Genomic DNA, 12666 nt, shown 5'->3' with positions numbered 1-12666 from the left:
CTATTCATGCATTGTCTCCTTCAGGAAATGCCGTTCGCCACTGTAACATTGAGAAAGGCTGGCTGCCTCCTGAGCTTTTCAACTGTACCACCAACACTTTTGTGGATCTTAAAATCATGGTAAGCTGTGTTTTCTTGTGTTTAGTCCTCCAGAGTCTGACCAGCCTGTCAGGACCCAGCAGTGTTTGCATATAATGAACACACCCAGAACACTATGAAATCTACAGTTTCTCCAATCCAGTTAAGTCTAGAAAGGATATATTTATTCTTGATAACCTCATAACCATATTTTGAGGTGTGCACTGTAGCATCCAGTGACTATTGACACTGTAGTCCAAATCCCTATTTGATATGAATTTTCATGTTGTCATTGACTTCGTATGGACAGCGTTGATTTACATAGATAATAATCCAGCACAATGATCATTTTTTTTCCAGTGATCCATTGTAATTTTTCCTTAAATTTAAAGACATTTCTTTATTTTCTTGTTTTACCTTGTTTCTAGTTGCTCTCCTGTTGCTTAATTTTTCTCAGCACTAATAAACATGTTTTTAATATTTACACTTCATAAGATATCCTATAGTTTCTGTCTTTATTTTATAAATGATCATCTGTAAGACTCCAGTTTGAAGTCCCTGAACTCCATCCTTTGACCAAATCCTTGACCCTCTCATTTCCCATCTGGACCTTTGTGCTTTTCTGGCTCTTGAGTTACATTTTCCATTGAGCTGTCCTATCAACCCTTCCTCAAGACAAGCACCATTTGGATCAGATGACACTTTTGTGTCGAAGTTCCCTAAATGAAGAGTGTAAATAAATAAATACATACATACATACATACATAAATCACACGTTGTTGTTTTTTTTTTCCTTCATTCTTGTCTCTGGTTCAGAATGAGAAGTTACATCGCAATGAGACCAAGCTGGATGGAGACAAAACCATACGGATTGTGAGAGTGTTGCAGAACGCCACCAAATACACCCACAGCTTGTATGGCAATGATGTGAGGACAGCTTACCAGATGATGATCCGGGTCCTAAAGTATGAGAGCCAGCAGCAAGGGTTTGACCTAGCAGCCACGAGGGATGTGGAATTCAATGAGGTAAGAGCGATAGTATGCACTGTGCTCAGCCTTTACAGTTCCCCTGAAAAGTTGTGTGAGAATTGAAAACTGATAATTGAATTTGTCTTAGACCAAGGAGTGAACGTTATGTAATTGTTCTAACCTGTCTCACAAATGAGTCAGTCTTCTCAATTTAGAGTGGGAAGTTGGTTATGCATCATGTGTGAAGAAAGCACATCATGTGTAGAAAGCACTGTTACAATAAATCGCATAATATTAACATCCAAAAGTAAAATTCCTCAAATTAAAAACTAATCAAGTTGATGTACTATTCCTGGATAGTCCTGGTTTTGTCTACTGTATTTAATTTTGTTGGAAAACCTGCCTAATTTGATCATTTTCATTTAAATATGTAGTGAAATCTGAGCCAGCTACTGACTCTGAAGTTTTTTTACAATTCAACTTTGGAAACACTCGAATCATATCTGTTAAGCAGTTGGTATGCTGAAAGAGACTCCAAACTATATTGAAATTTTAAGTGATACAGGCACATGCAAATACTGGAAATGCATGCCAGAGGGCTTCTGCTAGTCAGTACCTTCATGAAAGACCCAGTTATTACCAAAGACCTGGTGAGGTGTAGAGAACAAGCTGTAGCACCCTCTTTGACAGGGGGAACCTGTTGTTGTGGTGGAAAAATGTCAGACATGGAGGAAGTTGTGTTTTTTCTGTGACCAGGTGAGATGTCCCGTGCTCAGCCTGGCAGAGCTCCCCTCAATCCCGCATGCAGTACGGGATATTGCTGCCCACATTTGGCAATGCTGCTCCCAAGATCCCAACCGTGGCACAATACAGAGCCCAAGCTGGAATTGTGCCAGCATAGGGATGCTGGAGCAACCCTCCTTAGGCTAAGACCAGCCTTTGCGCCAGCCAGAGGTGGTCTGGCTCCCTCCAAAGGCGTGCTACACCTAGCTCACCACTCCAGGGGCTCCAGTGGAACCAGCCAGCTCTGGCAGATGTTAGGGTGAACTCGGAGACCTTGTGCAGAACCAGGATGCACCAGGAAGCCAGGGAGCTGCGCCACCTCCCCATGAGGTGGGAGTAGATGGGAACATGGCTAAGAAAATTCCTTGGTGTCTTGGGCTGTGCAGTCAACAGACAATGAAGAACTTCGAAAACATTTATCATCTTAGATAAACCAGGTTTAAAGAGATTCCATGTTTCCTTCCATAAGGAGACTGTTTGCTGACAAACTGTTGGCTCTGGGGTGAATGAACTCCCCTATTCAGATCTTGAGAAGGAACTGAATTTTTAACATGCTTTCTTAAGAAAAAATAAGAACAAAAGTAAAAAAGGAGGCTGCTTTAATTTATTATTCTCTGCACTTGGAACTAAAATGCATACGGATGATGTTTTCAAAAACTCCCTAAATATTTTTAGGGTAGGTCAAGAATTTGAAAACTAATCAGTAATGCTCATGAGAAAAAGGATTTTTTTTTAATAGTCTTTGGAAGAAGCCTGAAAAATATAACAGATCCAAAAAACATAAATAACATTCACAAGTGGTGAGGAGGCCTGGTACCAAGTACAGCATGTGTCTCCTCGTTCCTGGGGAACCATGTAGTGCTTCTCATCCTAGATAAAGGCAGCCTTTTTTATCCAAAATACAAGCTTGCAGCTTCAGGGAATACTTAGGGAATACAGCACTTTCCCTGTCTGCTTCTAAAAGAAGGGTTATGTACATCCAGATACTTCCCTCTGCTACTGTAGAGCTTGAGGTGATTAATTCTATCATCATTTATTACAATTTTACCTGAGTTAGGAATTAGATTTTAACACAATAATGTAGTCCATATGTATACCAAGATTAAACACTGCTCCTTTCCCATTTAAACCCTGTATCTTTCCCATTTAAGCCATTTAACACTGTTTTAGGGGTTCTTGTTGTCTGTTCTTCCATTCTTCTTTAAGGTTCCTTTGAATATTCTCATAGCAAAGAGCAGAAGCAGCAGGTCCTTATCTAGAACCTCCTTTTTAAAAGTGTTTGTAAGAAACATAAACATGGGGGAGAAACGTAAATACAGGGGGAGAACAACATAATTTGTCTTATGTGTAAATGCAAGTTAATATTTGTTATTCTTTTTGGAAATTGCTTTTGTTATTCTTCATGGAAATTCACATAATTATCCAAGAATCAGGTAAATAAATTAGAAAAAAAAATAGATGAGGAAACAGTACTTCTTTCAGTAGCTGTTTGTTTTTTTTTTTTAACATCCCATTATTTTCAGTTCCCTAGGTGAGTGCTGTAGTGTACAAACCAAGCACTCTGCTTTTCTTGTCTCTCATCTCTCTGAGACAATCGGTACAATGTGGAACACAGGAGGTTCTGTATAAACATCAGGCAGCACTTCTGTGCTGTGTGGGTGACTGAGCATGGCACAGGCTGCCCAGAGAGGCTGTGGGGTCTCCTCCTTGGAGATCTTTAGAAGCCACTTGGACATGGTCAAGAGCAAGAAAAACGTGCCTACATTAAAATATTTCATTATACACTCGCCTGGGGCAGTAATGCCAATCATTTTCAATATTCCTTACTCAGAATCCAGTGCTTCGTTTGCCTCATAATTTACGTTTGTCCTTTGCTTCTCAGAACATTATCAAAGTGGGCAGTGCCCTACTGGATCCCAGCAATAAGGAGCAGTGGGAACACATTCAGCGAACAGAGGGTGGCACAGCTCACCTGCTGAGACACTACGAGGATTATTTCAACAACGTGGCCCAGAACATGAAGAAAACCTACATGAGACCTTTTGTCATCGTTGCTACTAACATGAGTAAGTATCTGTGTTGAAAATGCCTGTTTTGTATTAGTGCTTTAAAAGTGTTCTAGACAGAAGTACTAACTATTTTTAATAGTACCCACTGAGAAACAAAAACGTTGAACTTTCTGATTTAATCAGTGCATTCGTTTCAAGTCAATTGAGCCTTGATCCATACCTCTCAGTTGCCGTGGGGGCTTTCTGGGAGATGTCTCATCTGCTTTCCATTTGGGCTGTGCCACTACTCTGGCACAATGGTTTCCAGACGATAGGGTGGACAAAGTTTGTAAGTAAAGGTGATGCCTTTTGAGACCACCTGCTACAGTTGAACGTACTGGGTCATGTGTTTCTAAGAATCATCACACCACCTCCTGAAGAATTACTACTCTGCAAAAACAAACAAATGAAAATCTGCTATTGATCATATACCACATTACCAACCTGAAACCTATCCACAAACTCATGTTCTGTAGAAGTTCCTGTGCTGAAAGATATTTTCTCAGAATCATCCATCCAAGCTTTCAAACACCCCTCCCAGCCTTGCAAAACCCATCACCAGAGCAAGATCCTTGGGGTCCAATAAATCCTCAATGGGTCTCAACTGAGAAGTAAACATCAGGCATACCAAGACTCTTTCCCTACCGATCACAGTAAATGCCTCCCCTAATAGCAGTACCTGCACTTTCAGGGCTGTAACATACTTCACAGATGTCCCCACAGTACATCTGCAAGTCAAACACAGCAATCACAGCCTGGTCTGCCTCTTTCCCCTTCTCCTGTTCCCTCTCTATTCCATTTTCTCCCCAGGCACCAACAGTCTGAGCTGGTTGGGTGTTGGTGACAGCTCTGCTCTAAGAGACTGGGCTGGATGACCTTCAGAGGTCACTCCCAAGCAGCATTTCCATGGCTCTGCAGTTCTGTTTTTCTTTCACAGGTGGTCTGAATTATTATCAACCTCAGCTTGTGTTTTCAGACCTGAAGAAAGAGCAAAAGCTTGCCTGATTTTCCCAACTACACCAGTTGGTATAGGAAGCAAATTCACCTTTGCCTACAAACCTTGGCCTGAGGGCTTTGTGTCCACACATGGGCAGAGCTCAGCATGGGAGTCAGCGTATCCCAGCTTCCAGAGGAAAGCAGAGGCATGAGGCAGTCAAACTACAAAGTTTATGATAAAGTCCTGCATCGACTCCAGGGGAGAAGGATTGTTGTTGAACTGAGCCAAATTCAAATACTTTGATTCTCTTTGATAAACCAAAGCAAAAGATTTCCTTTTCATTTAGGAGTATCAGAATCAAAATGGTTTTATCTTCACATTCAGAAAAACATGTGTTCAGTGTTTTAACTGAACTGAGATGAAAACAAACCCCAGAATTTCTTGCAGGTTGTAAACCCTGATTTCTTTGACCAGCTCTTCCTGTGTAAAAAGTCATGAGCTTGGGAGGGATGAGGCAACCCTGCACTGAAAGGGTTCTGTTTTCGTTTGAACAGTTTTTCCAGGTGAACTTGGTGTTAATGGAGTTTCCTAATGGCTCATCTGGGAGTTATTTAGGGACTAGGAAAGGAATGGGAATTTGCAGATCTTAACTTGGATATTTCTTCATATAGGAACTTGCTATGGATCACAGCTATTGGTGTAGGGTTACCCCCAGGACTTCCAGCTTCTCACTTTTATTATAACATCTAAATTGGCACTCGGTGACTTTTCATAAATGGGAAAGTTCAAGCCAACTCAGCCGCATTTAAATATTTTGGCAGTTAGACAGCAGCCAGAGCTGATGAGGTGAGCCAGAGAATAACTGTTAGTGTAGAGGAAAGGGAGCTGGAGGACTAAGGAGTATTCGCAGGTAAAATCCAGGCTGTTTTCTTTAAACTGCAAAATCAGATAAGCAGATGTAGAAAAAGTATATTCCTGAAGCAGCAGATCTGGCCTTCCCCACAGAAGCAAGTCTGATATTGGAACATACCACTTTTATTTCCAATGTTTGCAGTACTGGGCTGTACATGCCTTTTCTTTGCCTACACAATCCATATAAATTAGTGATTTTATAAATTTATCAATGGTGACACACAGACTTTTAGTTGTCATTCAAAGCATTAATTGAGAGAGATTTGACTCTATATTGCGGGTTTTAAATCCCTTCTCTGTGTTGTGGAGATATTTTACCCCCTCAGTCATGTTCCGTTTTGTTGCAATATTACATTTGAAAGAATTAAAGTGAGTTTTATGTCAAACTTTTTTTTTTTTTCCTTCAGTTATTGCTGTTGACATCTTTGACAAGTCTAATTTTACGGGAGCTAGAATACCACGATTTCATGAGATTAAGGAAGATTATCCAAAAGATCTGGAATCATCTGTTATCTTCCCAGATACGCTGTTCAGACCTTCAGACCGGAAAGGTAAAATCCTTCTGCTGACATTCGGGTGGCAACTTTGACCAGCTCCCAAGGACACGTGGTTGGTCGTGGTGGAACTGGGGTGAGAGCGGGGCGATTGCCTGCACAAGCGAACATTATTTAGGGCCGGAGCAGCTGTGCATACCTCTGAGGCATTTTGCCTGCTGGCAGCGAGGGGAGCGCGGGGGGCTGCGTGACTGGCTGTACTCGTCTGTCAGGTCCCGCTGGCGGCCCCTCGAACCGCCGTGTCGAGGCAAGAGAAATGCGCTGCCTCCGTTCCCACCAAGACGTTCCCCCCGCGGCCACCTTCCCTGGTCCCTGCAGAGATGGAAGGAGGGGGCGTGGGAGGTGGGGGATCCCCAGCTGGGAGCAGAGCTGCGCAGTCGCAGCCTGAAAGCAAATAAAAAGGTCCTGAGTAGGGCAGGGGGACGGGGGGCACGTTGTGGAGTCCATGGGGTACCTGCCATGCCTCTGAAGTACCTGGAGATGGTTGAGAGGAAACCACAGCATCTTGGACAAGGGACAATAGAGAGTAATTCTGCAGTAATTATACAAGTACCGTGGCTGAATATCCTTGGAATTGGGAAATAATAACATTTTTGCAAATAACACACGATAATGAGTAAACTTGTACATCTGTATGTCTTCTTCCTCAGAAATGAGGCACCTGCTTGCATAGAGTATCCTTTCTGTAACAAAAAAAGGAATGTGAATTTTAAGAGATTCTTGCCAAAACTGGATGCTCACTATACAAAAGAATTAGCACACAGCAATCCTGTGTGACCTATTGTATTTGTAACTATCATTAGTTCTGTCATAAATATGTGCAATATAATGACATGGATGTTGTTTCAGTGTTCTCCCTAAATCATGCACAGATTATTTATGTACTTACAGATCTTCTAGCTTAGAAATGGCTTATTTTGTAGTCAGGCAAAATGCTTATTCACGGTTCAATGGATATATGATTTAGTTTTATAACCATGAAATGTGTTAAAATTTTATTAAAATACAGAATGTGACATTAGGAGCATGCTCAGCGCTGTAAACTTAGCATTATAACAATGGAAATATTTCTGAATCTTTGCAAAGCAAAATTACCAGTTTCAGTGATAGCTTTGATGTTGTGTGGAAGGAATTTAATATTTGTGTTAATTCCATAGCAGTACCTACAATGAAGCCTTCAAATCAAAAATTATCCTCCAAGGTGAACAGTGATGCACTAAGCCCTGAGAGCACATTTGCAAAGAGAAGGAAGCGACACCCAGATGACTCAAGCCATCATACTGTTGCCATGGTCATTATCTACCGGTCCCTAGGACATCTCCTGCCAGAAAATTATGATCCCGACCGAAGGAGCTTGAGGTGAGCTTTAAACCTTTTTGTGAATTGTCCAGCCTTTCTCTGAGCATGCAGAGAAGTCAGAGCTGCTTTTATATGAACCAAATGTCATCTGTGCTGCAGTTCTCACTGCAGTGCTGTCTCTTGTCCTCCTCTGGCACCTTGTAGGAGCCCAACTGCAACAGTAGAGCCAACAGGCCTTGGAAACACAGCTATGTGAAAGGCTGATGGTGCAACTACCTCTCTGTCTGAGCTGAAGCAACTGGAAATCTTTTATTTACAGAACCTACCAAATCTGTGCTTTGCATCTTAACGTTTAGCTCATTTTTGTGATTTTTTTCTCCTTCTGCAGATTACCAAACCGCCCTATTATCAATACACCCGTAGTGAGCACAGCCATTCACAGTGACAGGGAGCTTCCTCCCAATCTGGTGGAAAAGCCCATCATAGTGGAGTATGCCATGCTGGAAACGGAGGAGAGAACGAAGCCTGTCTGTGTCTTCTGGAATCACTCCATCACGTATGTCTCTGCTTTCTCTAAGGCTGTGCAAGGCAACTGTCTCGGTAGCAGAGAAGTCCTGGCTAGGAGGATAATTCTGGAGGAAAACCTTTTTCACTTAGTTTATTCAAGTGGCAACTAGTTCCTGGTGGAATGGAGCCAAGTACTCCCTTCCCATCAACCTGAGAAAAATAAAAATAATCACCATAACTCTTCAAAGAAATGGCTGGCCATGTGGTTTCTAACAGACGCAGTGCCATCATGTCTTTCTAGGGTTTGTTTTCACCCAGCAATAATAAATCTCACAATCTTCATATGTTTGCTCACTCTTTTTGCCCACGAATTTGTACCTAGCTTCATTGTGGTCTAGCTCCAGTGCCTGGATTCATGACTTAGCTGAGGTTCTTAAGTCAGGACTCTAACTGCCCCGTGCCCTCCTCTTAAGAGGTCATCTCCAGAAGATGATTCAGCTTGTATATAGGCTGCATCTTCTATCACACCCTAGTGACTATGGACAGAGTGCAAGGCAAACAGGCACTCACCCTTGATGCCTCAGCTGGGGCCAGTGCAAAAAATATTAAAACAAACAAACAAACAAATGAGCCTTCACATTGGTAAAAGGAACTGAGGCTTTGCAGATAAAATGATAAGATTAAAGGTTATAAATCTGAAAGATCATTTTTGAATCAAAAGTCAACCCAAAGAAAGTGACACTGATAAGCAACTTACCTTTCCTTCCATCATCCATTAAGTATTTGTTTTTATTTATATTAGTGAAAACTGGAAGAAAATACCTTCTTTGGGACCTTAGACCTCTTGCTGTTGTTAGAAAGCAGTTTTGATACAGGACAGCAAACATAAGCAGAGGGTGTTTGACTCTAGGAAGGAAGTGTGAGTGAGGAGATGAAATATTCAAAAATAGTTCATTTAGGTCTCTTGTATTTAGTAAAGTTAAAAATACAGACATATAGTTCTTGAAGATCTACAAAATGTGAAGAATTGTATATTCTCATGAGTGTTTTGTTGAGTTTATGGGATTGTGGAAGCAGCATAGTCCTGTTGGAGATATTTCAGGAGTGTGGATAAAACAAAAGAAAGTGTGTCCAGAGGTGGCTACATGTTCTGCAAGTAAAGATTTAATATTTTAAATATTACATATATAATCATAAAACCAGGTATATAGTGAGAAGATGATATTATCAGCCCATGCTAGGAGGAAGAGCTGTTACTCACGTCCTAATGACCCCAAAACTCTAGTAAACCTATGGAAAAATTCACTAAAAGGCAATATCCTGTGCTGGAAATAAAAGAGCACACTAGCCTAGGAAATGTTTGCCTCCTAGTCAAACGCTTAAGAAGATTATATCATTAAAAGGATTGAAGAGGCAACAGAAATCTATTATCTTAGCAATAATAAACTACTCCACTTGCCTGCATGTAAAGTAGTCTGAGATGATATCAGGACAAAGGTTAGATAAGCAATTTCTTGATGTGCTATTTGCTTGTAGGTATAGATGATTCTGCCAATTATGAGGGAATGGCAAGTCCTTTTTCATAAATTTTTAAACATCGTATAGGCTTGAAGAACTCATTAGCTCAAACATGATTCATCCATTTGCTATTTGCTGGCAACTTCAGTGGCATTGTTGTCTGTGATTTCTTACAGCCACAATTATAAAGCAGCTTTTAAACATAATAAAAGAGCTTTTTTTTTTTTTTTTTTTTTTTTTAAAGTGAGTACTTTTCAAGAGAAAGTGATATTAAAGCTGTTTTACAAGTGTTTTATTCCTGAATGGAGAAGATCACTGTGATATATCTGAAAGAGAAAAACTCCTTCAGTAACTACAACATTGTTTTTATTACTCATTAACCTCAGAATAGAATAATTAACATTGATACAAAATCATTTCTGCCATCACTGGAGTTACACAAGGCTGAAAAGGAAAGAATTTTTAAGGGAGCAGTTCCTCCATTATGTTAATACAAGAGATTTCTGGATACAAAATATTATTTATTGTTTTTAACTTCTTGTCTTCTTTCTAGAGAAACTTCATGACAAAATCATATTTCTGCAGAAATGTATTTCACGTAAGAGCTTTACAAGCAATGTCTAAGTCTAGGGAAATAGAGATGACTGAAAAATATGTCTGTGTTTTGGGTATTTTTTACCTCATAGAGGTGGCAGCACCCTGTTATGGTCAGTTTGCTCTGTGCAGTTGCTTCCTCATCTTGCTTGTGTGGTCACTGACACAAAAGTGAATTTTTCAAAAGATTATTTTAAACTCAAACCAGAAGGTTACAAAAACACAAAGGCTGGCAGGCAAAGTCAGGTGTCACATCAGAAAATACATCAATTCAAGGTTTTTTAAGTTGATGACATTTTCAGGCAGGTGACAGCTACAAATATTTCTGTCTTGGTACTTACATTCCTCTCTGGTAGTGGAGCAAGAACTGTCTTGGAGAGTAATCACAGCAGGAGGCACGGGCGAGAGCAGAGGATGGCTCCCAGAAATGCCTTTTTTCCCCCCAGGATTGGCGGAACAGGTGCCTGGTCCTCCCGGGGATGCGAGCTGTTTTCCAGAAACCAGAGCCATATTGCGTGCCAGTGCAGCCACCTGACCAGCTTTGCCGTCCTGATGGACATTTCAAAACGAGAGGTGGGTGATCCCAGTGTGATTTTCAAGGCCTTTGGTCTTCAAGGGCTTATTAGGTACATCTAGCATTACAATGGCATGAACAAGGACATAAACACCGTCAGGTTTTCAGCATCTCAAGGCAGCCTCAACATGGGCAATCCAGCCTCAAATTCACTGGGATTCTTGCTTAACCCTGCTCCCTCTGGGTACGGCTCATACACTCTCAAAATGTTGAGTGACTCAAGAGATGGCATGACCCACTCCTCTTGGTCCTAAAGCAGATCTCTAGATTGACTCAGTAGTAATGAAAGCACATAGAGTTGATTGGAGGAAAAGAAAGGAAAAACTCACAGAGGCTGTGTCAATCTGTCTGTCTGCAGAATGGGGAGGTGCTTCCCCTGAAGATTGTCACTTACACAACCGTTTCCATCTCGCTGGTGGCTTTGCTGATCACCTTCATCCTGCTGGTCCTGATCCGCACGCTGCGCTCCAACTTGCACAGCATCCACAAAAACCTGGTGGCTGCCCTTTTCTTCTCCGAGCTTGTCTTTCTCATTGGAATCAACCAGACTGATAACCCGGTAAGAGTTACTTCATCCTTTTTGCTAGAGTGTTGTCAAGCTTTAATTAGGGGCTCATATTGTGACTTTTATCTGCTCCCATCTGTTTCACTTTCTCTTCTTTTTTACTTCTGCTTGGCTTAAACAGTCTTTTGAAAAACATCACAGTTTGATTATCTTCTTTTGTATTTTGTGTGATGAATAGCAATGCCAGGATATAGATCTATGGGCTGTTTTCAGAGGAAAAACATGACAGCAGCCCTGTTGAAGGCTTATCCCAGGAAATGAACCCTGAATACCGATTTCTTCCTTCCTTTCCATCAGAATGCTTTCTGTCTTGCTTTGTCTGTCCAGTAGAAGGCTCTCCAGTTTCTCCTGCAGCAGGTACCCCACAAGCCCAAACGGCTTCTGGTGTTGGCTCCTGGTAGGTTGTCAGTGAGGCACTGCTGTGCAGGTGTTTGTATGCATGTCTCACACCCATCATGGCCATGCTGGAGAAGCCACTTGCCAGGCAGGGGACAGCTTGCTACATCCAAGAATCAATAGGAAACCTGTCACCTTGTTTTGTGATTTCCAGCCACAGTGACCGTTGGCTTCAGCTCATCATACCTTTTGCCAAAGCTTAGTGCAGACACCTCCAGCATTGTGCAAGTCAAGAAACACAAGCCATGAATGAACGGAATATGAGATATACAGCACACACGAAGTGTGTTCTTTACCTAGGACCTCATTGCTATCTTAGTTATGTAGTCTTATATGTAGTATTGCTCTTAATTCTTAGGAGTAGACATCTCAAAAGTCATCATTGCCATGCAGATAGGTAGGAGACAAGCAGGCAAGGGTTCCAGAACTTCCAAGCTTCTCAGGCTCCTTTACCAAACAATCAGCAGACATACAGGAGATGAGATGCAAGAAAGAGCATGTGAAATTATACAAGTTTGTTTTTACAGATATGAAAAATATGCAAAATATCAGCATAGGGATCATCTGAACACCCTACAGAATATGTATCTTCTAGAAGTCCTTTACTGTACATGTTTTAATCTAAATCTTGAAAGGGAAGCACAATCTTAAGATGAAAACACACATAAAAAAATAAATGAACCCTGCTGATTCCACATTGTCCAAGCAACAGAAATGGGAGAAAATGCCTACACTCCATGAGTTTCAGTACTGTTATGGTAATGACACCAATATGCCTAACCATGTAGTCTCACTTTCTGTGTAACTTAAGCCTAAAATATCACCCTGGATTCTGATATTCATGTGCGTTGTAACATATATTTTAGAAAGTATCTTGACTTAGAGATTTGATGGGATGGCAGAGTTCCTTACTTCTGTTAGTTTAAGGTGCCA

At 41.2% G+C, this 12666-nt stretch overlaps 1 protein-coding gene across 1 annotated transcript in view; it reads left to right on the top strand.

Moving 5' to 3' along the window:
• Positions 1 to 12666, top strand: part of CELSR1 (cadherin EGF LAG seven-pass G-type receptor 1) — a 159355-nt gene that overhangs the window by 126477 nt on the left and 20212 nt on the right. Inside the window, exons 17-24 of the mRNA XM_032201043.1 lie at positions 25 to 119; positions 894 to 1103; positions 3712 to 3895; positions 6134 to 6277; positions 7438 to 7639; positions 7968 to 8135; positions 10645 to 10771; positions 11131 to 11331. Of these exons, the coding sequence (XP_032056934.1) occupies positions 25 to 119; positions 894 to 1103; positions 3712 to 3895; positions 6134 to 6277; positions 7438 to 7639; positions 7968 to 8135; positions 10645 to 10771; positions 11131 to 11331 (1331 nt within the window). The remainder of the gene's footprint in view (positions 1 to 24; positions 120 to 893; positions 1104 to 3711; positions 3896 to 6133; positions 6278 to 7437; positions 7640 to 7967; positions 8136 to 10644; positions 10772 to 11130; positions 11332 to 12666) is intronic.

This window comes from Aythya fuligula, chromosome 1, assembly GCF_009819795.1.
Source record: "Aythya fuligula isolate bAytFul2 chromosome 1, bAytFul2.pri, whole genome shotgun sequence".
Classification (NCBI taxonomy): domain Eukaryota; kingdom Metazoa; phylum Chordata; class Aves; order Anseriformes; family Anatidae; genus Aythya; species Aythya fuligula.
The sequence above is the reverse complement of the archived record's forward strand: the minus strand, read 5'-3'. Positions and strand labels throughout refer to the sequence as shown.